This window comes from Copadichromis virginalis, linkage group LG10 (genome assembly GCF_057382275.1).
Source record: "Copadichromis virginalis isolate Kocher_CV1m ecotype Utaka linkage group LG10, C_Virginalis_male_GT1.1, whole genome shotgun sequence".
Lineage (NCBI taxonomy): Eukaryota > Metazoa > Chordata > Actinopteri > Cichliformes > Cichlidae > Copadichromis > Copadichromis virginalis.
Genome location: NC_140627.1, coordinates 3,146,046 through 3,173,834, shown reverse-complemented (window position 1 = coordinate 3,173,834; position 27,789 = coordinate 3,146,046). Strand labels below are relative to the sequence as shown.

Below are 27,789 nucleotides of genomic sequence, written 5' to 3'. Positions count from 1 at the left end.
TGGAGCTGCGTTAAATCTGCCTACTTGTGTCTAGGTTTCGATCCGGCGTTCAGCGTCTGCCACCTGCCTGTCCTCCTGCTCAATTGGATCACCCGGTGCATCATCTGGCCCATCCACTACCTCCACGGACTTCCCTCCCCAGCTCCCACGGTCCCGCTCTAATCGTAAGCCAACTGGTCTAACTCAGTTTTGATGTGTTTCCTCCGCTTCCCGGCTCCCTAGTAATCTTCTCCCCTTTCTGTTGCAGCCTCCCACGGTCCCGATTCCGGCTTCCTCGCATCATTGTTTCCCGGGTTTTGTAGTTCCTCGTTTTGCTCCTTTGGTTTTCGCCTTTTGTTATTATAATAAAGTGTCCTTTTCTGCTAGCGCTTGAGTCTGCGTTTGGATCCTTTTGTGCACGCGCGCCGCGGCGCATGACAATTTAGTTACCTTATGCCCCTACGTTGCCCAGTTATAGTTCATTTTTTATTAGATTCCCCTTATGTCTTCACCCCTTGTGTTTAAGTCGCCCTTCATGTGGTTCATTGATGCCTTTCTCTCCCATCTGCTCCTCTTGTTTACATGTTTTCCACTTGTGATGCATTCCTTCTGTCACGTGTTTCCCCCCAGCCATCATGTTCTGTTTGTGCTTAGTTATGTCCGTGTCTCATCCCCAGTCCCCTTTCCCCCTCTGTATTCATAATGTGCGTGTCCCTCAACAGTCCGTGTGTCATGTCTGCGTCCTGTTATGTTTCCTGTTTTATTTTGAAGAGGTCTGGCGTTCTATGTTCAGTGTATTTAGTTTCACTTCCCCTGATCACCTCCTGTGTGTATTTAGTCTCCGAGTTTTCACTCATTCCTTGTCCGGTTGTCTGCTTTCCTGCTATGTGTGCTTGTTACTACATCCATGTTTCCAGGGATTTCGTGTATTTATGTCAAGTCTTCACGTTCCAGGTTTTTCATGCCGGGTTTCCACGTTCATGTTCCAGTTTTTTTGTGTTATCGTTGGATCACCCAGTTTAGGTTATAGTTTAGTTTCACACTTGCCCTTCTGTTTTGTATTGTTCCACCGGCCTTGAATAAATGGCTCGTTTTTTGTCAAGCTCAAGTTTTGTTCTTTCGAATGTCAGGACTTGGGTCCTCCTCCTCACTCCATACAGTCTGCTTCAGCCAGATTGTGACACTAACATGTGCACAAGCTGGTGTGAAAAACTGTCTTGGTGGATTTATGAGGTTGTGTTTGTTTGTTTGTTTTTGTCTCTCAGTTTGTTGTTTTAACTTGATGGTTTAAAGCAGAATATATCTTAAAATTAAATATGCAAAAATGCCCAAACACTTGAACTCTAGTGTGGGTACATTTACTCAAGAACTGTGCTTACTAAATGCAAAAAATACGCTTATTTTACTGTAAATCTTTTCCACCATGTTCACAGCTGTGGATAATATAAAACCTATAATGTGCTTTAAAAACACTTATGCAGTGCTTTAAATTAAACCACTCAGAAGTAGAGAATATATGAGAAATTTAGCTTGTTATTGTGGTGTTGAGGTCACTTTAGTGTGTAAAGATTTATGCACGATTGTCTTTTAAACAATCTAATCTTTGGTGAAAACTTCACATTATTTAAATTCGGTTTAAAAATACCTTGGACAGATGCTTTGCTGTTTCCGGTCATTGGGCCAGATGCTTGTCTCTGCAAAAATGAGAAGAGAAACAATGAGCAATTAAAAGTTACAATTAACATCAGCCTGAGATGCTACATGTAAACCTGCCTTCAACCCAAAATATGTTGTTCATTCCCCCAAGTACCAATCTGATCGTTTCCTGGACCAAAACAAGCATCTGCTATAGTCACACAGATGTGAGCAACACATAAGACAATTGAAAGGAGAGGTGTGGTTCTTTGTGAGGCGAGCCAGGATGTGATAAGCTGATCTATAATCCATGTTTCTGCAGCAGAGACAAGTTTGCTCTACCTGCTCCTGAAGCTCCTGAGAGTTCTCTGATGGGATGATGCCGTTCGCCTGCAGTAAGACTGCATCCAGGCTTACAGTGTGAGCCGAGGCTCGCTTCATTCACAACTTCTGCTTTTCTAAGAGTTTCCTTCACATGGACCTTTGGTTTCGTGCCGTTTATTTGGGGTGGCTGTGGCTCAAGCACTAGAACAGGTCAAAGGTTAGCGGGTCAATCATTGGCTGCATACCAACATATACTGGGTTCTGAGCTGATTTGCATACAAAAAGTGGTTGGATTGTTAATAAATATTTATTACAAAGTATAAAAAGTACTGCAACATGCAGTTTACTGCTAATCATGCCAATACTTAATGCTACAAAAAAGGCACGTCTTATTTTTTATGCTTGATATTGACATGCACGGACTGCGACTGTGTAGAGTATAATTATATAAAGTATTAAGTATCATTTTAGTTTGGCATCTGTGCCATCAGTGTTCCTCATTCTTGATAAACACACAATATGGCCAAAAGTATTCACCCACCCATGTAAATCACTGAATTCAGGAGCTCAGTGAATTGCAGCCTGGTACCGTGATTGTCAGGGACCTGGATCTGAGCGACCTGGGGTCCCTGAGCAGTTATGGACTTGTATTACATTATATGTATTTTTGGTGTTGCTGTCCCTCGTTCTCCCTGCTTGCAGGTATGTGTGTGAGTCTGGGTGTGTCTGGGAGCACCTGTTTACAGGCGCCTTCAGGCCTGGTAGGTGTGGCCCTGCCAGGTGGTTGGCCACACCTGAAAACCATCACACAGCTGACGAAGCCCCGTAGGAGGAGCTACTTAAGATTGTGGTGGAGCTCTCTCCGACGCTGGATCATTGCGTGACTTCACGTTAGTCTCTCGTCCGGTCAGTACAGTTAGTCTGCCGCATTGTGTGTGTCTTACAGCTGCCTGTTTGTTATCTCCCCAGGAGGAGTGTGGAAACAAGAGCTCAGCGAGCACGGGGTGCTCAGACACTGAGGAGCGGGGACAAGGAACACTGACACTGGGAAGAGGACGTCACGGGAGTCGGGAGCGCACTGAGGATTTATTGTTATTTTCTATTTTCACTGTAAATAAATGCAGTTTGCATTCAGAGCTCCACGCCTTCCTCACATCCCCACGGTTGGCCAGTGTCAACCGTGACAGTGATAGGATGTTACTTGTCCAGTCGTGAAATGTCTTCACTACTAAATATTCCACAGTCAGCTGTTAGTGTTATTATAGCAAAGTGAAAGTAACTGGGAGTGACAGCAATTCAGCCACAGCCATGCAAAATCACAGATCGGGCTCAGAAAACGCTGAGACGCACAAAGGTCGCCAAGTTTCCGCAGAGTCAATTGCTACAAACCTCCAAATTTCATGTGGCCTTCAGATTAGCTCAACAACAGTGTGTAGAGAGCTTCATGGAATTGGTTTCCATGGTCAAGCAGCTGCATCCAAGCCTTACATCACCCAGAGCAATGCAAAGCATCAGATGCAGTGGTGCAAACCACACCGCCACTGAGGAGTAGAGACGTGTTCTCTCTAGCTCTATAGTCCATGAAGTAACAAATCATGCTTCTCCTTCTGTCACTCAGATTACCAAGTCTGGTTTTGGTGGTTGCCAGGAGAACGGTACTTGTCTGATGCTTTGTACTAAATGTAAAGTTTGGTGTAGGGGTGATTGTGGTGTGGGGTTGTTTTTCAGGAGCTAGGTTCATCCCCTTAGTTCGAATGAAAGGAACTGTTAATGCTTCAAGAAAACAAGACATTTTGGACAATTCCATGCTCCCAGCTTTGGGGGAACAGTTTGGAGATGGCCCCTCCCCGTTCCAACATGACTGCACACCAGTGCACAAAGCCAGGTCCATAAAGACATGGATGAAGAGGTTGGTGTGGAAGAACTTGACTGGCCTGCACAGAGTCCTGACTTCAACCTAATAGAACACTTTTATGAGAATATAATAGAATATTCAATGTGTATAGAGGGTTTATATAGCTCTGCTGCCTGGACGCCTAGATAAAGCCAAATATCTCCCCCCAGAGTCCCCTTATGCCATCAGGAGAGCAAGTAGAAGAAAAACTTGTTTGGCAACTTGGCCATCTGTTTTTCTGTTTACATGCAGAAATCTCCTGGGATTCCTGGCATCGTGCTTACTGTCAGTTGGTTGATTGTGGTCTGTTATTCAAGAGGGCAGGAGGCAGTGCCATGAAGTGATGGTGCCATACATCACACCTCCACCCACCACAAGCGAGCATTCAGCCAGAGCTGAGATCCAGGAGGAGAATGACAATAAGAGTTGAGCAATTGTTTCAGTACAATGTGAAGATGGAGCACAATATTGATGAACAGTAAAAAACGGCAGGTCAGAACTGGATGCACACACGTGTGTGTGTGTGTGTGTGTGTGTGTGTGTGTGTGTGTGTGTGTGTGTGTGTGTGTGTGTGTGTGTGTGTGTGTGTGTGTGTGTGGTTACTTTGAGTGAGATTATTTTTGTCTTTGTCTCAAAAACTCATTTTGAGTTTAAAGACGGAGACTGAACAAGAGCTGTATATATCATTATCATAGCAACTCCTGCATCATCACCAGGTGTATTTTAGCTGCAAGCTATGGCAACAAAGTATGTTTAGCCTTATTGGTTCATGAAATATAAATAAAATGTTTTCCTTTAAAGTCTGGAGGACAGCGTTCTTTTCTCCAACATGCCCACTCCATTCTTCCCTTAACAGTCTTCCATTTTTCACAGCTTACATGACGGCTGAACTTCTAATGTGCACACTCTTTACACATTAGCACATTTTTTCTGCACTATTTGATTCTCTGTTCCATTTCACTTCTTCAGCAGAGGTTTCATCTCTTCAATTTCAGAACAAGAGCGCGCCTGCAGTCTATATCATAAGATGACTTTAGGGAGCAACGAGTGACTTTCATATGAGTTGTTTGTCACGGCCCATCCCAGTTTTTACTTAGGTTTAGGGATGGGTATTGATAAGATTTCCATGATTCCGATTCCATTTTCGATTCTGTTTAACGATTCGATTCTTTATAAAAAAGGAGAACAATAAGGTCGATTAGCTTAGAACTTTGTTTTATATCTTCTCTTTGAACAAGATAGAAATTTAGGAGTAACATGGCCTTACAAACCCAACAGTGAGATCTTAAGAGATCCACAGCCTACGGCTCTTCAATGGGGTGTCACAGGGTCCCCAGGAAAAAAAAATGTAAATGTAAAATAATAAAATAAATATTCTTCTGTAGCAATAACAAAGTTTAACATAAATTATTCTGTAGCAATTACACAAGAATATCCAGTAATGTCCCTGCCTACAATTAAACACATTCACTTACTGAAAATCATCTGCTGTGGCAAACGGGTGCAAGCCTTTGACCACAAACTGAGTCACTGCTCGGTGACATTCGTCTATCCTGGCCTGAAAGGAGACGCTACCAGTAGACTGCAGTGAGAACTGCCAGCATCTGAGCCAGGCTCTGTCTCTCTCATCATGGTCACTAAATGCACAGTAATGGCAGGTTTTGTAATAAGGCAGATCGCGCTAACATAATATGCACTGTTAGTTGATTGTTTACCTGCCGCATTAACGGGAGAGGACGTGCAAACGTTACCGCTGCTGCTGGTTGAGATTCACGAGTCCGGAGCGGAATTAAAAACACGACATTCATTTAAGGTCATCGCGTGTTTTGTGAGCAAATGCTTTTGCATATTCGTAGTGTTTCCTGCCTTAAATGAAATATCTACTTTTCAAGTATTGCAAGTTGTCCTGTTGTCATCAGTTCTCGTAAAGTATAACCAAATTTTTGAGCGTTTGAGCCGCTTAGGTGCCATGTTTCCTGCCAGGTAAATGACGCTCCGCAACGTGTTGACATCATTCGGGCGACTGGAATCGATAAGAGAATCGTTTGCACCTCCCTGTTGGGTGCCGACGGTCCAGGCTGATTCCCTCTCCCACTCGCGGCGGGGGAGTAGGTTCAGCCAGATGGCTCCCCGGCCTCAATCGGGTGATGGAGGTATGTGGTGGGGCGCGGTCTGCGGTGCCGTGCAGGGAGGGTGGACGCACCTGCACGGCATCCTTAATCACGGCCGCTCAGTTAAAAACACGGGGACTCAGGGGTTGTGGTGTGATGTGATTTCAATGAAATGGCTCTAAGTGATGATCTGTGGTCCCGCTGTGCCTTATTTACACCACAGAATATAGATTCAGGAGTGGAGTAACCATCAGCTATCTACTCTACATAGATGAGATCAAACTGTATGCCAAGACTGACATCAATGTATTTTCACTTACACAAGCAGCTTTTTTATGTGCATTAAAGTTATATAAAAAATTTGCAAATGCAAATGCAAATTCTTTGCTGACAGTTTAACCAAAAGGCATTTCCAGTGGAAACTGGCCGACTGACCCCCACAACCTCACCTGCAGTCAGCCTGGAATCCAGAGCCACACCACTGTGCCAGCCTCTCTCTTCACATGTTGCCTCCTGTGAGATTCCTGACACCCCTCCCCCACCCATCACCTTCACTCAATACCAGGTTGAGATGCAAATGAGGAGACTTCACTCAGGCAAGTCTGCTGGACCAGACGGAGTGAGTCCCCTTGTCCTCAAGGCCTGTGCCCCCCAGCTGTGTGGAGTCTTTCATAAACTGTTTATGCTGAGTCTGAGTCTGCAGAGGGTCCCGGTGATGTGGAAGACATCATGCCTCGTCCCTGTACCAAAGACGCCTCGTCCCAGTGGCCCCCAGGATTACAGGCCCGTGGCACTGACCTCCCACATCATGAAGACCCTGGAAAGGCTCATCCTGGACCAGCTGCGACCCATAGTAAGACCACATCTGGATCCCCTTCAGTTCGCTTATCAGCCTCGTCTCGGAACAGAGGACGCCATCATCTACCTGCTCAATCGTGTCTACACCCATCTGGACCAGCCGGCGAGCACTGTGAGGGTCATGTTTTTTGACTTTTCCAGTGCTTTCAACACCATCAGGCCGACCCTCCTGGGTGATAAGTTAGCAGCGATGCAGGTGGATGCTTCTCTGGTGTCCTGGATTGTTGATTACCTGACAGGAAGACCACAATATGTACGTCTCCCACAGTGTGTGTCTGACAAGGTGATTAGCAACACAGGGGCACCACAGGGGACTGTCCTCTCCCCCTTCCTCTTCACCCTCTACACCACAGACTTCAGCCACTGCACAGAGACCTGCCATCTTCAGAAGTTTTCTGATGACTCTGCGGTGGTTGGATGCATCAGCAGGGATGATGAGACAGAGTACCGGGCTGTGGTCGACTCCTTTGTCACGTGGTGTGAGCAGAATCATCTGCAGCTCAACGTGGCAAAGACCAAGGAACTGATCGTGGACTTCAGGAAGACCAGGAAACACTTGACCCCTGTTTCAATCCAGGGGGTCAGTGTTGACATTGTGGAGGACTATAAATACCTTGGAGTACACATTGACAATAAACTGGACTGGGCTAAAAACACCACAGCACTTTACAGGAAGGGCCAGAGTCGTCTCTATTTTTTGAGGCGACTGAGGTCCTTCAACATCTGCCAGAAAATGCTGAGGATTTTCTATGAGTCTGTGGTGGCCAGTGCGATCCTCTATGCTGTTGCATGCTGGGGGAGCAGGCTGAGGGTCGCAGATGCCAACAGACTTAATAAACTGATCCGTAAGGCCAGCAATGTTGTGGGGATGGAGCTGGACTCCCTCAAGGTGGTGTCGGAGAGGCGGATGCTGTCCAAGATAAAGACAATGTTGGATAACACCTCCCACCCGCTCCATGACATGTTGGTCAGTTACAGGAGCTCGTTCAGTGAGAGACTGAGATTACCGAAAAGCACCACTGAACGACACAGGAAATCATTCCTGCCTGTGGCCATCTCCCTGTACAATGCATCCACTTAACACACTGTTTGCTGCTACAACTACACATGTTTCTTTTCCAAATATTTATTTATAAGTGACTTATGTATGTATGTATGTATATATATGTATATATTGTACTATTCTTAGTTAGCGTATTGTCTGTCTTGTCTTAATGTTGGTTTAAAATGGAGCACTGTAACAAAAAATAATTTCCCCCAGGGATCAATAAAGTATTCTGATTCTGATTCTGATATCCTCAGCATAACCATGTAGAATATCCACACAACTTAAAAAGAGGTTATACACACACAATACGGTAATATTATGTTGAAGCGCAGTACGTATCACTCCGCGAGGCTCCTGCCAACGATAGCCGTAAAGCTCCGACAATCCATCGAGCGGTGCGGCTTCGTATCTTAGCAAAGTCGTACTGAAACATTTGACAGATTTTCGAGCGCCGTGCACATAAAATCATTTCGAGGTCAGTAAACACAACCAGAATTCATACATAAGGCACACGGGATTATAAGGGGCTCTGTCGACTTTCAGAAAAATCAAAGGATTGATTTTAAGTGCGCCGTATTTTCCAAAAAACACGGTAATAACGACGGCCCGCTAGCATGCGCTACCAAAAAATAGTGCTTTGTTGTGTATCTGATGGACGAAAGCTAAACCAGTTCCACCAGTGAAGCTGCAGCATTTTTACAAACCAGTTCTGGTTCATCAGTTTCATTCAACGATCCGCTTTCGCTCTTCTTATTCTGCGTCGCCGCCATGTGTGTATGAAAACAAAGGCACTGCGCATGCGCGTTTTACCCATATTCTATCGCCATATTTCATATTTATCGTTGCCCAACATTACACTGTGAAAGGTATGATATGGCCCAGCCCTAGTCCATACCCAGGTATTTAAATGCATCTACTTTTGCTATCTCCACTGCTTGCATGTTCACCTTTGGTTCCCTGACAAGATGATCCCACAGTAAAGTTGACCGGGAGGTCGGCTTCGAGCCGGCATCCGAAGAATGTGGCTAAAAGTTTTGCGAGATCCCGAGATAGTTTTGCGAGATCTCACAAAAGTCCGTCTTAATTTTTTTTTCTCCCATGTCCCCTGCGGGGCTCCGTACTTCGGGAATTTACAACTGTGCGTAAATCCCCCCTAATATTGATATGATCCAAGCTCAGACACTAAGCGGGGCAGCTGCTGCCTGCGAGTGCGCTGTTAGAGAAACGCAGCCAGGCGAGCTGAAGACTCTTCTGATAGGTTAGTAGAGTCCATGTGAGTAAATTGGTGGCACAGCTGTGGATGCATATAAGGCAAAACACAGAGCCTGTTTCTTTAACATGGGAAAATCCAGAGATGTCAACCAAAACACCAAGAAAAGAATTGTGGAGCTCCATAAGTGTGGCTCAATTATGAATACAATTTGGTGCCATTTGCAATTAAGAAATACAGATAGTTTCTCTCTTTACTCTGAAAGTTAACAAATATGTTTTTATATTTATCAATCTAAAAAAATAAACATTTAGTCTGATTTGATGTTACAATTAAAAAAGTGTTTTTGTCTGAAGAGTGTGTAAATATCTGGTTTCAACTGTATATTTGATGATTGTCAGCACAAAGAGGGAGAGAGAGGAACAGAGAGGGAGAGAGAGGAACAGAGAGGGAGATGGAGAATGAGGACAGAACAGAGGTGGAACAAGAGCAGGTGAGACACACATGTTAGTCAAATGGTCGTTTACCAAAAGTATCACCGTATCATAGGGACTCATGTATCTCGTACCTAGTGTTTCTTTTTAGGTTTGTTATTTTTCAAATTCTATATTTATTAAGTTTTGCAGGCTTGTTTGCACAACAAGGCTAAATAATTATATAAACTTTTCTCAATCTAAATAGTGGACTTTGGTAGAATTAAAAAATAAGTGTAGTGCAGGGCTATGATGATTTTTAGTGCTGCTATCATCTAGTTCTGATTCTGGTTCTGTCTTGGTTACTGTTGTAGTCCTGTTTTAATTCCGGATCAGTTCTGGGTCTGGTTGAATTGGGGTTCAGTCCCGGTGTCTTGATACAGCCCTGATTTTGCTCTGCTTTGCTGCTTAATTAAAAAACTAGTTTAAGGTGTCCTGCACATGTGATATATTTTTTTCCTATATGAAGTCATTCTTTTTTGAACAAAACTCAAAACAGAGCCTATTAATCTTTTTCATTCATTTCTACCCCCCCCCCCCCCCCCCCCCCCGCAAACCCCCCTGCCGCCAATGCATACTACCCTTTATGGCTAAGCCCCGGGTGTTTCAAATGTCTGGCTCCGCCTCTGGCATACAAGCAGCCAATTTCCAAAGAAAAAGCTTGAACATTCATAATTCATAATTAATTCATAATTAACAAACATTCATAAAGCCTGGAGAAGTATTGCTCAAGACCGATTAAAAACTTCAGGCTCCTTTGAAGCCAAACAGAAAGAAAGACTAGCTTGATCTTAAGTTCTGTTGTTATTCTACACAGCACTTCTACTGTTTTTACTGCATTCTAGCTCTGTAGTATTTCCATATTTTGTGATTAGCTCTACAAGACATGATCAAATATCCCTCCTCGCATATTTTTTTATCATTAAAGCACATCTAACCTCCTGTAGCTGTCCACTTTCCATTAATGTTCACACTTGACAGCTGTGACCTTGACATTCTAAGGAACAGATGTGACACCAAGCTGAGATGCCTGCTATCATGATTATTAAAACTGCCAAAGGAGCAGGTACCACAGACATGTTTGTTGTATATAATTAGAAAAAGAAAAGAAAACTTCTTAGCAATTTATATTCTACAATAGGAAACACTTTGCAATGTACTTTAAAGAAGATTATTTGATATGCACACACACACACACACAAATATATATATACATATATTAGGGGTGCAACGATACTCGTATCGATATTGAACCGTTCGATACAGTGCTTTCGGTTCGGTACACATATGTATCGAACAATACAAAATTTTTAATTTATTTTAACAACTTTTCTTCTGACGATGCTGTCTGTGTTGAGAGCTCGGTGGATCTGTGTTCGACTACTCTGCCTAGGCTGCACTGTCGAGCGCAGATCCACTGAGCGCAGCGCAAGCTAGCGAGACAGAAGTTAAGCTCTCCTTGCAACATGGCAAATTGAACCTCCCCCACCCTCATTCAGATCTGGCCTTTGGAACTATCTTGGTAAGAGTACTGACCCAAACTTGTGGACACTGAGCAAAGAGATTTTTGCTAGTTTAAAGTTTTGGCACAATGTAGTATGGAAAGCTGAACTACCAGGTCAATCAGTAGCATTAGCTGTTAAAACATAATTGAACTGATCGATTCTGCACTTTGTTATCTGGATTTACTCTGAAGTCTTGGCCCTGCAGCACAAACATAAAGACAAATCTGGGGAGTCAGGGCAGGAAGCTGGATGAGAGCAGACCACGAGTCTCGTACACGTTCTGGTGCCAATAGCTAAACTGAACCTAAGTTTGTGTTACTGGTTGGTGTTTGAGCAGATTATATGCAGCTTCTGTATATTTCTTTTTTAGCTTGCATTGTCTCAGAGGAGGATCCACGACTGTTGCAGGCTTCCAGTCCCATATGCCAGAAACAGAGGGAGCTTGACAAATGGATTGCAGTGATGATAATTATATTGCTAATGATGATCTCCTCCTGTACAGTGTGTGCCACTATGCCTATCATGGTTGACTGGCAACAAACAGAGCTCGATAAACACCAGAAATTATTAGTTTTCTCGTCCTTTGTGCTCCTGTATCACTGGTCTTTCTTACCATCAGAATTAATCACAATCATGATGTGATCTGGGACAGATACATCAAAACATGTCAAAATATTGACTAGTTCAAATAAAATTAATAAAATCCAGCACCCCTCCAAATTGCAAAAAAAAATAATTACTGACCATTTCTGAATATACATAGTTGAATTAGAGAATACTATAAAATAAAGTATGTAGACTATTTTTGATGTGACATAATTAATCACATATTTGAAGAAAATGCCATTATCAGCTGTCATGCTGGACGGAGCAAATATAACAAGTTGTATCACAAAAACAAAAATATCTTTAGATTGTCCAAATAAAACCAGATGGTACTCTAATTATAATTCAGAAAATCATTTTGTTAAATATGTGCTTCTTCCATTTTAAAACCCGGGTCGCACCATCATCAGATTTTTAGAATATTTTCTGCTCTGAGTTATAATAAGAGCACCACAAGGAAACTTTGACCACTTTCAGTATCTTTCAAAGTATTTGATATATGAAGCTAAAATTTCAGAGCACTCACTGCATGTGTTAAAACTTGGGACCATAAGATTTTCATGCAAATTCGAGATGGCCGAGCAGGAAATATGTGAGAAATGACCCACATGTCATCCTACATGGAGTGCAAGGAAACACGTGAACTTAAAGTGACAAGTTTTATTAAAAAGTTTGGCAGTTTTTAAATGATCAAAGCCTTTCAATGGTCATACAATTCTTGTTTTTGTTTGTTTGTTTTCCTTATTTTGTTTTGTGTGTTTGTGGCTAACGACCTAAAACATTATTTGTCTAAAAATAATGAAGTGAATTAAGTTTAATAAAACTCTTTTATCATCTGTCATGAACCGAAGTTCCGAGCGCAGGCAGGACCCAGTAGCAGAACACACACACTAGGGTAGGAGCGAATAAAGAAAGTAATTTTTATTGCAACTAAAGGTGTCCCGTGAGGGTAGCCAGAAAAACAACGTATGAAACCAGAAGAAACCGAGGGACCGCACAGGGAACGCCGAGAGCGGGGCTGTGAGAGGCTGTAAAACAAAAAGAGAGACAGATTACTGGGGTGCGGAAAAAAGGCAGCATACGAGGGAAGGTGGAGTGTGCGTCTCACGGTGATAGCCGGGCCGAGTGAACCAGAGGGGGGTGGAGCTCCAAAAGGGGTCGAGACGGCGAAGCTGAATGTGAACCAAATCTCAGGCGGACAGGTGGACAGGCAGGTGGCTCGAAAACAAAAACACGCCGAGTTGTGATCGCTGAGAGGCGACTACGGACTGGCGTGGAGCAGCAGGTAGGGCAGGATTAAATAGTCCACCTGGTGATCGCCTGGGATGGGATGCAGGTGTGGGGTTAGCAGCCACGCTCGTGGGCGTGGACATCCCAGCAGCACCCCGGACGCCGGGCCGTGGACCATGACAGTACCCCCCCCTCAAGGGTCGCCCCCAGGCGACCGGCCGGGACCCCGCCTGCGGAGAGAAGCACGGAAAGCAGAGATGAGACAAGGGTCCAGAATGAAGGAGCGCGGGACCCAGAGGCGGTCCTCGGGGCCGTACCCCTCCCAATCCACAAGATACTGCCAGCCGCGCCCGCGCCGGCGCGCATCCAGGATCCGCCGGACCGCATAGGCCGGATGGCCGCCGACGAGCCGGGCGGGAGGAGGGGGCACGGAAGGAGGGCACAGGGGGCTGAGGCGGACCGGCTTAAGTTGAGATACATGGAACGTGGGATGCACACGCCGAGAGGCCGGAAGCCGGAGCCTGACTGCCACCGGGTTGATGACTCGGTCCACTTCGTACGGCCCGATGAAACGGGGAGCCAGTTTGCGGGACGTGCCCCGGAGCGGGATGTTCCCAGCAGCCAACCAAACCTTCTGTCCCGGCTGGTAGTCAGGGGCTGGGGCGCGGCGACGATCGGCGTAGTGCGCCTGTCGTTCCTTTGCGCGCAGGAGGGCGCGGCGAGCGCAGCGCCACACACGTTGGCAGCGCCGGAGGTGATGAGGGGCCGACGGGACGGAGAGGGACAGGTCCTCTTGGTCTCCTCAATCTCCCAGGTGAGAGCACCCACCACGCAGGAGGCAGGCAGGATGGTGGCGGGGGGGGGGCGCCTCGCTGTCGGGGGAATACAGACGGGAGAGCGCATCGGGTTTGATGTTTCGTGACCCGGGACGATAGGAGAGTGTGAAGTTGAAGCGGGCGAAGAATAGGGACCAGCGAGCTTGACGGGGATTTAACCTCTTGGCGGTTCTAAGGTACAGTAGATTTTTATGATCCGTCCATATAACGAAGGGCTGTTCGGTCCCCTCCAGCCAGTGACGCCATTCCTCCAATGCGAGTTTTACCGCTAGGAGTTCCCTGTCGCCGATGTCGTAATTCCTCTCCGCGGGGGTGAGTCGGCGTGAGAAAAAGGCGCACGGCCGGAGTTTGTTCAGGGGCCCAGACCGCTGGGAAAGAACCGCCCCGACTCCCGCATCAGATGCGTCGACCTCAACAACAAACTGTTTAGAAGAGTCAGGATGGGTCAGAATGGGTGTGGACGTGAATAATCGCTTCAATTTAGCGAAGGCTGCGTGGGCCTCAGGGGACCATGTGAAAGACACCTTGGGTGAGGTGAGTTGCGTGAGAGGCGCGGCCACCTGGCTGTAGTTTCGAATGAAACGGCGATAAAAATTCGCAAACCCCAAGAAGCTCTGAAGCTTCTTTCGTGTCTCCGGAACCGGCCATTCCAATATTGCTTTGATCTTCACCGGGTCGGTCTTCACCTGCCCACCAGCGAGGATGTAGCCCAAGAAGGAAATGGATGAGGCGTGGAACTCACACTTTTCCGCTTTTACGTACAGTCTATTTTCGAGCAGCCGTTGTAGCACGCTCCTCACATGGATGCGATGGTCCTCGAGCGTCTTGGAGAAAATCAAAATATCATCCAGGTAAACAAAAACAAACACGTTCAGGAAATCCCGTAACACGTCGTTGACTAGGGCTTGAAAAACCGCCGGGGCGTTCGTTAACCCGAACGGCATCACTAGATATTCAAAATGCCCTAGTGGGGTATTGAAGGCGGTCTTCCACTCGTCGCCTTCACGTATCCGTACCAGGTGGTAGGCGTTCCGCAGATCTAGTTTGGTGAAGACCGTAGCTCCCTGGAGTGAGTTAAAAATAGAACTAATGAGTGGGAGGGGATATTTGTTTTTGACGGTGACGTCATTCAGCCCCCTGTAATCGATGCACGGGCGGAGCGTCCCGTCTTTCTTTCCCACGAAGAAAAAACCCGCAGCCACGGGAGAGGATGACGGCCTAATACGTCCTGCAGTTAGCGACTCCTGGATGTAATTCTCCATGGTTTCTCTTTCGGGGCGAGACAGGTTGTATAATCTGCTAGAGGGCAGCGATGCACCCGGGAGCAGATCAATAGCACAGTCATATGGACGGTGAGGCGGGAGTGAGAGCGCCTCATCTTTACTGAACACCTGCTGGAGATCGTGATAGTCGGGGGGCACGGAAGAGAGGTCCGGCGCGGGTGGCGGGGCGGGCCTCCGTTCCGTTGAGGCGGAGGGAACGGCTGACCTCAGGCAGTTCGCCAGACAAAACACACTCCAGCTCGCGATACTTTTTCCGGCCCAATCTATGTGTGGGTTATGTCTCTGTAACCAGGGGTAGCCTAGGATAAGCGGGGTGTCAGGAGCAGGAAAAGTGAAAAAGGACAGCTGCTCTTGGTGGTTACCTGATGTGATTAACCGTACAGGCGCGGTTTGGTGAGTTATGTATGCAAACACTTGGTTGTTTAATGTAGACGCAGGGATGGGCGGTTCGAGTGGAGTAAGAGACACAGCTAGCCTCTTAGCCAGCTTCTCATCCATAAGGTTCTGTTCCGCCCCGGAGTCCACTAACGCGGGGCATGTAAAAGTCTGATTAGAAGTCACGATAGTAACGGACAGTAACAATCGGGGTCTAGTAGTGCTTAGAGTGCTGCCCACCCGTATCCCCGGACTCACCGGTGGGCCGGGTCGTTTGGGCGGACCGGGCAAACAGCGATGCGGTGACCGGGCCTCCCACAGTACAGACATTCTCCAGCCCGAAATCGGCGTTCCCTCTCCTCCGGAGAAAGCCGAGAGCGTCCGATCTGCATGGGTTCAGGTGGGGGCGGCGACGGAGAGCGCGCACACGCAGCTGGGGGCGGGGGCGGAGAAACGCGAAACCCGGGGCGCAATACGGAGCCCATAGGCTTAGACCGCCGCTCGGCATCCCTCTCCCGCAAGCGTCTGTCAATCCTACGGGAGAGGGAGGCCAATTCATCAAAGGATCTGGTCTCCTCGTGAAAAGCTATTTGGTCCTTCATCTGGTCATTTAACGACCGTAAAAAAAACCCACGAAGAGCCGAATCGGGCCAACCCACGGCGACCGCTCGTGTACGGAATTCAACTAGGTACTCCGCAATACTGCGCTGCCCCTGACGGAGCCCCAGCAACTTCTGCGCGGCATCGTCCTCCGATACCGGAGGGGAAAACGTAGCCTGGAACTCCTCCAGGAAGTCATCGTAATCGCAATCACGAATGGGGTGAGAATTTAAGTAGGCTTCAGCCCATGCTAGAGCACGCCCCCGTAACAATCCCACGAAGTGGGAGATCTTAGCAGTATCCGTGGGGAACGCGTGAGGCGTGCGACTGAAAAACAAGGAGCACTGGAAAAGGAACCCCCCACACAGGTCCAGCTCCCCATGGAAGGGTTCCAGCGGCGGAGGCGACACGCCGCGGTGCACGGGGTCGGACGGCCTAGTTTGTAATTTATTCTGAGTGTCACTGAGCTCTTGACAACGGTCTTGGAGAGACTGGAGCTGCTGATCGTGGCGACCGAGGATAGCGCCCTGTTTATTAATAGCGGAGCGGAGTGGATCTGCTGGGTCCATACTGGCCAGTCCGTACTGTCATGAACCGAAGTTCCAAGCGCAGGCAGGACCCAGTAGCAGAACACACACACTAGGGTAGGAGCGAATAAAGAAAGTAATTTTTATTGCAACTAAAGGTGTCCCGTGAGGGTAGCCAGAAAAACAACGTATGAAACCAGAAGAAACCGAGGGACCGCACAGGGAACGCCGAGAGCGGGGCTGTGAGAGGCTGTAAAACAAAAAGAGAGACAGATTACTGGGGTGCGGAAAAAAGGCAGCATACGAGGGAAGGTGGAGTGTGCGTCTCACGGTGATAGCCGGGCCGAGTGAACCAGAGGGGGGTGGAGCTCCAAAAGGGGTCGAGACGGCGAAGCTGAATGTGAACCAAATCTCAGGCGGACAGGTGGACAGGCAGGTGGCTCGAAAACAAAAACACGCCGAGTTGTGATCGCTGAGAGGCGACTACGGACTGGCGTGGAGCAGCAGGTAGGGCAGGATTAAATAGTCCACCTGGTGATCGCCTGGGATGGGATGCAGGTGTGGGGTTAGCAGCCACGCTCGTGGGCGTGGACATCCCAGCAGCACCCCGGACGCCGGGCCGCGGACCATGACATCATCAAGTTCTCTTTGTTTGTTCGGTCCACATTGCAAGAATTCAGATGGAGTCTATCCAGAATTTGCTCTTTAGCGGGTTGGTTTCAGTGTCAGCAGAAACTTACATGTTTTTCTGCAGCTTCTAAAGATTTGTTGTTTCCGTCACTCCTTCCTCATGTGATGCTCATGTATGTTTTCTCTCAGTGACTGATTTCATAAGACCTGGCAATTGGTAAAATAAATAAATTACCTCGGTAGTGTGTAGGGGGCTATTTTTGGTTCTTTTTGCAGCTCCCTAGAGAGACTCCATGCTGCACTCAGGATCTATTAACAATTTAACGAGAAGACAGCAAAACTAGGTCACAGACAGCTCATCCCAGCACCATTACAACTGTGTAGCAGCTTCCCCACCACCAGACTGGAAGCAGAGATGACAGCATTGAAGAGTGACACTGCTGAGCGATGACTGACTACCTGAGCAGTGTGATGACACATTTGATGGACTAGGCTTTTTTTTTTTTACACATTCATCCCAGATTTACAAAAAAAGAAAAAAACGATATAAAAATAGCTTATTATTTTCTTTTCTTTTTACTGTACAGGATGTGACACTGAGAACTACAGCTTAGGTACAACTGTCTGTGGGTTATGTAAAACATCAGCACTCGTGGCAGTAAAACACCAGTGAATGAGGCTAAAGCCATGCTTGTAGCTCTGAGGCTGTACCACGAGCTTATATAAGCACAATAAAAAGGTTACACATCAGCAAACAACAAACCAGGTTTTTGGCCTTGTTACCATGTTTACTATTTTGAGCATAGTAGTGCAGGGCTGGAACGTAATTTTATTCAAGTAGAGGTATTTGCACTTTTCTTTTCATGTTTCTACTCCACAACATCTTTGACTTGACTGTAGCTATCTGACAGGCATTCTCATGGACTTGCCTGTGTCCCATAAAGAGTGCATGGAGCTTGTCAAGCTGAGACTGATGGGAGATTAGCTTTGTAGACAAGCCACTGACTGTGCTTTCACTGCTGTGAGATCAGTTAACAGCTGCACAAATTGTGGGGAACGAGCTAGCATTAGCAGATAAACGAGCACTTTCATCATAGCAGATTAGCTTCTCTTGTAAACAAGCTTGGTCACCATGTGTGATGTAAGTAACTTTTAATATAGACTGTGCACATTAGTAGTGAAAGCTTTAATGATAAATAGGGGAACTCTTGCCATGTTCGATTTAGTAAAACAGTCAAGTTGAAAAGACGAATTAATTTGTGTTCCACAGGGTTCTGTGCTGAGACCAGTTCTATCTACATTATTCACGCTTCCCTTGGGACACCTGCAACAGGCTATCTAGGGTGTACTCTGCCTCTACCCCTGTAGTAACTGAATTCAAATAACCCTGAATTTGGTAAGTGGAAATGGATGGATGGATGGAGCATACATTTTTCTCTTTTAGGTTGGACTATTGTAAGTGATTATTACCAGGTTTTCCTAAAAACTCCCTGTAAAGCTTTCATTTGATCTGAAATGCTTCAGCAACAGTCCTGTCAGGGACCAGAAAGAGAGAGCATATTTCTCTTATACTGGCTTCTTTTTATTGGCTTCCTGTTAAACCCAGAATTGAATTTAAAATAATTCTCCTCACATACAAACAAGGTTGTGATTTATTGAATTGGATTGAATTGAACTGAACTGAATGCATACTTCAGCAGCGCTTTCAGATTAACATCTGAATCACTCGGTTGACCAAATAAACAAAGTTTAACCAGTTGTTTTGCTAATATATCAGCTACATTTTTCATTCACTTTAATTCTTCTGTAGATAAATAAATATGCCACCCATCATCCTCACTGCCATTTGTCAGCCTCCCTCTGTTTCTGTTTCTGTAGCATGATAATCTGTAAGTTTTCAGGCCCCTCTTCTGTGGAACCATCTTCCAATTTGGATTTGGGAGACAGACACTATCTCTACTTTCAAGATTAGGCTTCAAACTTTCCTTTTTGCTAAAGCATATAGTTATGGCTGGAGCAGGTGACCCTGAATCCTCCTTTAGTTATGCTGCAATAGGTGTAGGCTGCCGGGGGATTCCCATGATGCATTTCATGTCTTCTTCAGTCACTTTACTTTCACTCACTATGTGTTAATAGACCTCTCTGCACTGAAAAGTACTGATTCATTAAACCCCTCAAACTCAACTGAAAGTGTCTATCTCACATAAACATCTAAAACAGCATATTTTCAATATATGGAAGGAGCAGTGTGCAGTATTTTCCAGCCGGAGTCATTCAAGTAAAAGTAATAAAAGATCAGCATGGTTTTCCCAAAGAGCATTAGTATGCATTAGGCAGAGTGTGCATTAAAAACTATACTCATAGTCTTAAAAAAAAGCAGTTGTAAACACTGAATACATAATTTAAAACAATAATAAGCAACAATGTGCTGCACTGTTGCACAGAATGACTATAATGTATCTCCAGAAACCTACAGAGATTAGAGCCAGCTCACGTTCTTCCATCCTGTATGCCAGAAATATCCCAGTGGAATTTAAAAACACTCCGCTTCTGTCGGTACTTTCTCCCAAATGGATGATGCTGTTATGATATGAACTGCTAAGTGGTGTGGCAAACCATTTTAGTAAAAAATAAACAAACTAACAAACAGATGAATGAAGCTCATATCGGTTTAACAGTTAAAGGTCATTTGCTGATTCTGATTTACACATAAAGGTTAAGAGAGTCGTTTACTGTTCTCATTCAGGGAAAGGTAATACCACTACTGGAGACTGGAAAGTCAAGAATCTCCAAGGGGCATAATGTGGTTGATGTGATGGTTTTATAACTTGATAAATAAATTAGGATTTCGCTTTCAATTCAGGGTGGCTTTGCATTTTATGTCAGGCAATGGCCACAAGCGAATTATAGCACAGTATGAGTTCTTCCTATAAAAGATTATTTGTAGTTCCCCAGAGAAGTGATGAATGGCATTTTGGGAACCTTGGAGTAAACCTGTACATCTGCAAGGTTCCCTACAAATCCCATCTTGGTCATTTAACCGCAGTCAGTTTTATTTTTTCCCACGTTGGCCTTACTCATCCCACTCTTCCCCCGCTGCTGTTTGTCATTTTCCATGTGCAGAAACCAGGAATGCCACCAAATTACTTTAGTGTAATCTCTGTTCACTGTTTAAAGCAGGATTAGGGTTAGTGTGTGCATCTCATTTAGAGAATTGGAGATTGAAATGACCAGAAATTGACATTTATGGTCAATGAGCAAGAAAAAAACATCACATGGAATCAACAATATTTCAGTCAAAATTTATTTGAACATTTTCTCCCAGTTGCAGAGATTTTTTCCTCTAATCATCACTTTAGTCCACATCTCTATCACCTCATCTTCAGTCAGCAAAAAGGAGTTTTAAGGAAAATCTATCCCTGAACGCTTTCCCCCACTCAGCTTGCTGTCCTTTTTACACTGATCAGCAACTTCTAACACTCTTATCTCATTAATTTAATAAAAAAGGCTCTAGTCCACTTTGGATGATGAAACTAAATGCTTTGCCAAGCAGCCATGATAGCCACCACTCTCAATATAATTAAAGTATGAGGTAGGTGAACACAACAGGAGACCACTTAAATGTCGATGCACTGATTGAAGGACAAAACAGGATATCCCCATTAATATGGCCTTGTGGCCATCTTTCAATAATTACATTTTCAAGCAGATTTTTAACAGATGACTAAGAAATTGCCATTTAATCATCCACACACTGTACACGCCACAGCCCACACGCAACAACATGCTTAAAGTGAATCATCACAATGAAAATGACTTTGATTTAAAAGGCTAGTCAAATCCTAAAAAAACTGTAATGTCAAGCAGCACTTAAGCACAGCTCGATTAACCTGCAGCAGAATCACAGAGACATTACAAGAAAATCAGATTTCCACATCTGAGTACAGTCTTGTTGACACTAGCTTTTAGCAGGTGGAGGTGTCCACTAAAAGCTGCTGCACAATTTGACACCAGGGCTGAATCTGTTTTATTGCATTGTGAGTCTCAGTTGTGTGGCTTTGTCCATCTTCCTCGTGGTTATTATTGTGCAGTGCATCATGACATTGTCCACCAATAATTTAAAAAAATCTATCTGTTCATGTCCGATTCACAGTCACAGCTGTCACCAGTCCATCACAGACAGACAGCCACTCAGTCTCTCTCACCAGAACCTAACATATTCCAGATAAGAGATCAACACATATGAAATCACCACCTGTCTGTTTTCCAGAAAAAAGTGTAATTCCAGAGGAAACTGGAGTCCCTGGAGAGGAAAACTTTATTCCTGTTGCCAGGTCTCTCTTGGAAATGAGATTTTTAATCTCAATGAGATTTTTTTACCTGGATAAATAAAGGATTAATAAAAAATTCCCCTGCATCTCCATTCTGTGTGACAACTTTGCTAATGACTTCACCATTGTGCTACCAACACTGTGCACCGAGAAGTCAAAAAGGTGATAAAAGTGAACGTCTGAGACTACTGCCTGAATGCAGTAACGTCAGTCTCTGTAGTTAGCGCCAGGGTGAGGAAGACCACATCACTGTCCTAAAAGTTACTTTATTTACCACAACAAAGTCTGAACACTCAATTGCAAATGGCATTATTTATTCCAGATTAACTCAGTGCAGGCCACCGGTTAGGGGTGTGATTAGCACTGGGTCCTGGGTTTGAACTGATCATCTGGCCGGGGCCTTTCTGTGTGCAGTTTGCATGTTCTTTTTGTGGGGGCTCTCTGGGTACCACCATAAGGGTTGGTTAATCGGTGATTTTAACTTGGCCATCGGTGTGAGTTTGAATGCTTGTCTGTCCTTCTGTGTTAGCCACAGCGATCTGTCCATGGTCTATGTCAGCTGAGACAGGCTCCAACTCCCCCGTGACCCTGAATTAGATAAGCAGCAGAAAATGGATGGATAATTTAATGCAATCCATTCAGTAGTTGTACTATCACAGTGATAACTTAGCTCATGTTGCAAAAAGAGACATGTTCCTGGTGGGTGTTGGACCTTGCCATCAGAGGCCTGTACTACAAAGCAGTATTTCATCTTATCCAGAAATCTTCAGGGTAAACTCTGGGTTTTCTGTACAACAAAGGTGGTTCACTTCTTACTAGAATATGTTGCCATGGTAGCTGGAAACCTGCTCCACAGCAGGTTATGTTCCAGATAAGAGAACAACACATATGAAATCATCATATTCCTTTATTTTTTCTGATATTAAACAATTTCACTACAGTTTTATTGTTCTACAAGCATTAATAACAGGACAACTACTCAATAACTGCGGATATACCAAGTTTGGACATAGACTAAGGCTACATCTGTGGCCCAGTGCTAAGTGGCTGGGAGAATTAGCACCATTAAGTCCAATGGCCATGCCTCTCAGCCATAAAACAATGGCTTACCTGCTCACGTTTAGGGAGGAGTTCATGAGTAGGAAGAGAGCAAAGTAGAGGGAGAGATCTGGAGTACAGTAACAGATAGTACCAGTCTGTTGCTTGAAGGTGAAGCAATTTACTCATTGATCTACATTACTACGTATTGTGGGCAGTAACTTAAAGAATGAGCTTGGGGATACATGTGGTGGAAATGAGTTTCCTTCAAAAGGTGTCTAGAGTTAGAGATAGAGTGATGGGAAGATGGAAGAGCTCTAGGCCGCCACTCAGCTCACAACAGATCCTCGGAAAAGTAAAAGAAAATTGATATTTACTATAATAATAAAGAACTTAGGATTTTCATGGTAAATTTGAGTTTTACCTCAACAGTGGTTTATCTGGTTAAACTGTATATACACCATCTGACTGCTCACTTGCTTCTTGAGAAGGGGTCACTGGCAGTATGTCACCAAAATAGAGGTCGTATACCTTTATAAATGAAAACATGACCCAGGTGTAAAGCCGCTACAGTCTGCATGTAACCAAAGAAGCACCGGGCAGCGGCATCCTCACTGCCCTCAGTGACTGAAACAGGAAAAATCATTAAAGATGTAACCAAGTGAATACAGAAATCACAAATTGTTGTTAGAGGAGATTTTTTTTTACAGTTATCCAGTAGCTATGTGACCAATCCAGATGTGTTTTTCTCTCTCTTACATGGATCTGCCCTGTGCAGCAGCCTACTGTACACACTGTACTTTCAATGTACTTCTACTAATCCCACAAAAGGGAGGAGATGTAACATGACCAACAGCAGTCGCTTTTGCATGGCTGGCACTTTTCCCCCTGAACCCCCCTGAACCTGGGTATTGTAGGCAAATCTCCAGGTGAGAAACTGGGCTACACAAGGAGTCATTATCTTTAGCTGGAAATCTGAAAAGTGGAACGGACATATCTTGGCAACCACAAACAGCTGGCTGAAACCTCTCCACTGAGAGCCATCTAATTAAATTTTTGTTCAACAACCGGAGGCTTAAGCAAACAAAAAAAGGACTAAAACTCGAAACAGCACAACAGCAACTACAAGCGACACTAGGTTACTTACACTGGAAAATTCCCATTAGACACGTACACAGCAACTAGCAACTAAATGAAAGTTTCTATTTTATGTAGCTTTAAATAAGAAGATGATGCCGAGTTCAGACACATTGGTTGAGTTTGAGAAACAAAATGTTGAGAGATTTATGGATAATATGCAACATAAACATCAGCAATGCAGTCCTCACCAGCCTAAAATGCTGCTAATGTAATTTCAAAGCCTCTTACTGGCTGGAAATGCAGAATTGTTCATCACTATGGTGACAGGCAGCACATTTAAGCCACTTTCTCGACAGGAGCCTCAGACTGCCTGATGTTTGTGGACACTGCCAAAGATGAATCAGTCCGAGCCTGAACAATACAGCAGGGGATCACTTATGGCCTTTTTTTTTCATGAATCATAGCACAGTGTAAGGCTTAATACGACAGTGATACATGCATTGATTTTTAAAACACTACCAATCCAGGCAGTAGGTTGGCTGGTGTAGAGTGCTGTCTGGCTTTGAAACAGGATTTAGCCTCGGTAGATTGCTGTAATGCAGTTACACAGTGTTTATAGGCATATTTATTGCTTATATGCACTGCCTGTACTTGCTTTAGGTGGTAAGATCAAGTGTCCCTAGAGAAATAAGTCTCCGTGTTTTTGATAAAGGTCTCCCCCATTGTCTAGACAACTTAATTGAACTACTTAGATCATACACCCGTGCTGGGGTACTCAGATCATCTTCCCAGTCACTTTTAGTACAGCTGAGATCCCGGCTGAAGACTACAGGTGACCGCGCATTTGCCTTGGCTGCACCCAATTTGTGAAATAACCTCCCCATTACTATCCGTGAGTCCGATTCCATTCAATCCTTCAAATCGCGGTTAAAACCTGTTTATTTAACTTAGCCTTTTCTACCAGTTAATGCTTGCTGCTACTTTAGTTCTATTCTTAACTTTAAATTATTTTTACATTTTTCTTGACTCTTTTATCCTTTGCACATATTGTTCTATTATGCTTTTATTTGTATTTCTTTTGTTTCTGTGTTTTTAATGCCATCAACCTGCGAGCATACATGGTACTTGCCATGGCCTTCATCTGTCTCTATTACTTATATCTGACCCTCTTGTATGTTAACTTTGGCATACCACTGTTTTTTAAAGTGCTATATAAATAAAGTTTGTTGTTGTTGTTAATGATTCTATAGTGATGTGAGTCTTCTCTGCTTCTGGTGGGAATGCCGGTTATCTTGACGAGCATTAAAACTGTGTGGGATTCTGAGCGCAATAAAAAAGAGCTAGAAGAGCAGTGTTTAAAGGTAAATGGAGCCCACCACTGATTTGCATTTAATTATTCATTCAGAGCAACAGATTCCTGCCCTGGTCTTGCTGTTTTTAAAGACACAAGAATCCATCACAGACATGCGCTATGCAATTTTATTTCATGACTTTTCCTTTGTGTAATAATAACTTATTTATTGGACTTTAACTTCACTCTGTAAGCAGCACACAGGAGGGGAAGAGAGAAGTCAGTGAGTTTGTGTATGTGTGTATGTGAGTGAACAAAAAGACATAACAAGTCTCCAATAAAAGATTCATAAGGTAGAGACAGCTGGTGTTCATCACAATTTACATACACTGGAAGCACTAATCGAGTGACAAAATTACTGCATAATAAAGCCCAACAGTGGACTCAGAGCTAGAGACAGGTTAAAAGTAGCCTTGTATTATATGGTTTTAGTCAGTCCAGGTTCTTGGGTTGAACGAGCGGTCTTGTTGGAGCCTTGGCTCCTTGTGAATGCTCAAGGAATGTTTTATTTCCCTGGGTTCCCAGCTATCCTTGAATAATTCAGAAACAACAGGACTTACCCTGCCAGTGAACACTCTTACTTCTAATCCACTCTGACATTATCAGACTGGCTTCTTCTATCACATCTGAATAGTTGTGTGATTAGACTAACTGTGTAGGTCAATGCTGCCTGAAATGTCACTGGTAGCCATATTCACCAGTAAAACTTCAACACACACACACACACACACACACACACACACACACACACACACACACACACACACACACACACACACACACACAGAGTTCAGCGGTTTGAGGAGTGGCTCAAACAACCTGACTGTGCTGGCTGTCATTTTAAGTTTGTGAAGTGATTAAGATCATCAGAGCTGCAAAAATCCCATCACGTATGCTGAGAGTCTGCCTGGTAGCTGCACATCAGTTCCAGTCATGACAACAGAAGCAATATTCATCTAGGCTGTGACTCACTGTAACACTATCGCTTATCGCTTTTTTGCGTAAAATGTAGGAATGTGTGGAAAAATCGAGAAAAGCGCACACTGAGCTCATTCTTCATGTTAAACATGTGTGCATGTTATTTTTATGGCTCTACACCAAAGTTGAATATCGATTATCTCAGCAGCAAGAGTGTTGGACAAAGCGAGGGTTAAATGTTATTATTATTTGAATCTGCAGCTCTGCTCTTATAACTTTATACCAAGTCCGGAATATCAGTTGTCTCTGACGCCAAAGTACAAACACAAAGCGGAAAAAGCGATTTACTAAGAAGAACCTACCTCACTCATGGCTTCGCTGTGCGTGTCTGCGTGTGGATTTCTGTGATGCTCACCGGTCGACTGACTGAAGGTACCGTCCTCTCCACGCGCGCACATTCCGCTTTTATAGCGCAGGAAGCCCCGCTCCCCCCTCACCACATTTCCATGAAGCCAATGGGCTCCTCGTCTGTAGCTCAACACTAAGGAGCAGCCTTCACGTCTTCCACCATCTGCTGATTCTGCGGGTCCGCTGAAAATAAAATAAGCCATCAAACACATTTTTTTTCATGTATTATATGTTTACTAAACTGGATAGTTTGATGTGAAGCTCCTGTTAATCCCGAACCAGTACTGCATGTTCCAGTCGCTGTGGTCTTACATTTCCGATGTTTTCTGGCTAATGTTGATTAATTGTTAAAACCTAAAAGATTAAACTTTTCAACTATTTCAACAATTTGAATTTTAGTATTAATCTCCAGTCTATAAATGTATATCAATTTTAGTTGATTAGTTTATATCAATTGTAGTGACTCTGCATCATGAGGACAAAGCAATGGTTGAAAATTAAGCAGGGAATTGGAATTTAACCACGCCTCTGACTATTGGTGAATCTAAAAAACACCATGAGAAATGCAGTGAAGGAGACTTGTGGATATTTCTTTTGAAAAAAGCCACTTTTGTAATGTTTTTTAAACCACTGTGTTATGCTGTGGATTTTTGTTTGTTTTATGTTGTACTTGTAGCATTTTTAAGATGTGTTGGGCAGAGATGCCACCAACCGGGGGGCGAGGCGGGCGCACCCCTCATAAAATAAAGATAATACAAAGATGTCTCCAATATTATTTTTCCAACATTTTCAAACAATAAAAGTAAGGATTCATGAAAAAAATGATACTTTTTCATGGTGGCTCCTGCTGCTGCTTGAGACAGAGCACATTTGGAGTATTGTTTGGCATTTTGATCAATAAAAATGTATTATCCAGAATGTATTTTTTTTATCCACCCACACAGGTGTTTTTACTCATAGCTGCGTGGGTTTGCAGAGCCTTTAACTACAAATAGAGTGGGCAGATATGTAGTATTAATAAGTAGCACTGTTAGTAAGCGGAGATCAAATTTGCACTTTTGTACTTCCCAGCAGTATTTCTCACGATGATGGTGAAGTCTGGTTGGCAGAGCACTGATGCTGTGGGGCTCCTTTGCAGCAGCAGGTGCCTGAAGGCGTATTGGGGTAGAGGGAATATTAATAGTACATATAAAAGAGGAACCCTGCTGCAGAAAACTGCAAAGTTGGACATTATTTATTTCCTATTTTATCTTGAAGACCTGAAAGTAACATTTTATCCCGGTTAAATACTTCAGTGAAAGAGTTCAGGCACACTTACCGCTGTAAAATGTAGCAGGCAAACTGATGTGCAATGTTGCTATAGATCACTTTATAAGATGTCTCATTTATGTCAGTGACTACTGATTTTACAATAATGCATAGAGTGTTTTCACATTATGAATGTGTGCCTGATTCAATATATAACACACTGACTGATAGGTTTTATTATTACTCGTATTATATAATTAATTATTATCAGCAAATCCAGTTGAAAGGGGG

General features: G+C 44.3%; 1 protein-coding gene across 2 annotated transcripts in view; it reads right to left on the bottom strand.

The window, feature by feature from the left end:
* LOC146699661 (calmodulin regulator protein PCP4-like) overlaps positions 1 to 26,407 on the bottom strand; it is a 31,620-nt gene extending 5,213 nt beyond the window's left edge. The window contains exons 1-2 of one of the 2 annotated variants that reach the window (XM_085469485.1): positions 26,205 to 26,407; positions 1,625 to 1,673 (exon numbers count right to left, since the gene is read on the bottom strand). In XM_085469485.1, coding sequence (XP_085325611.1) covers positions 1,625 to 1,673; positions 26,205 to 26,300 — 145 coding nt within the window. In that variant the 5' untranslated portion in view covers positions 26,301 to 26,407. The remainder of the gene's footprint in view (positions 1 to 1,624; positions 1,674 to 26,204) is intronic. The other variant, XM_085469484.1, reaches the window with a different exon arrangement.
* Between the last annotated feature and the right edge of the window lie 1,382 nt (positions 26,408 to 27,789).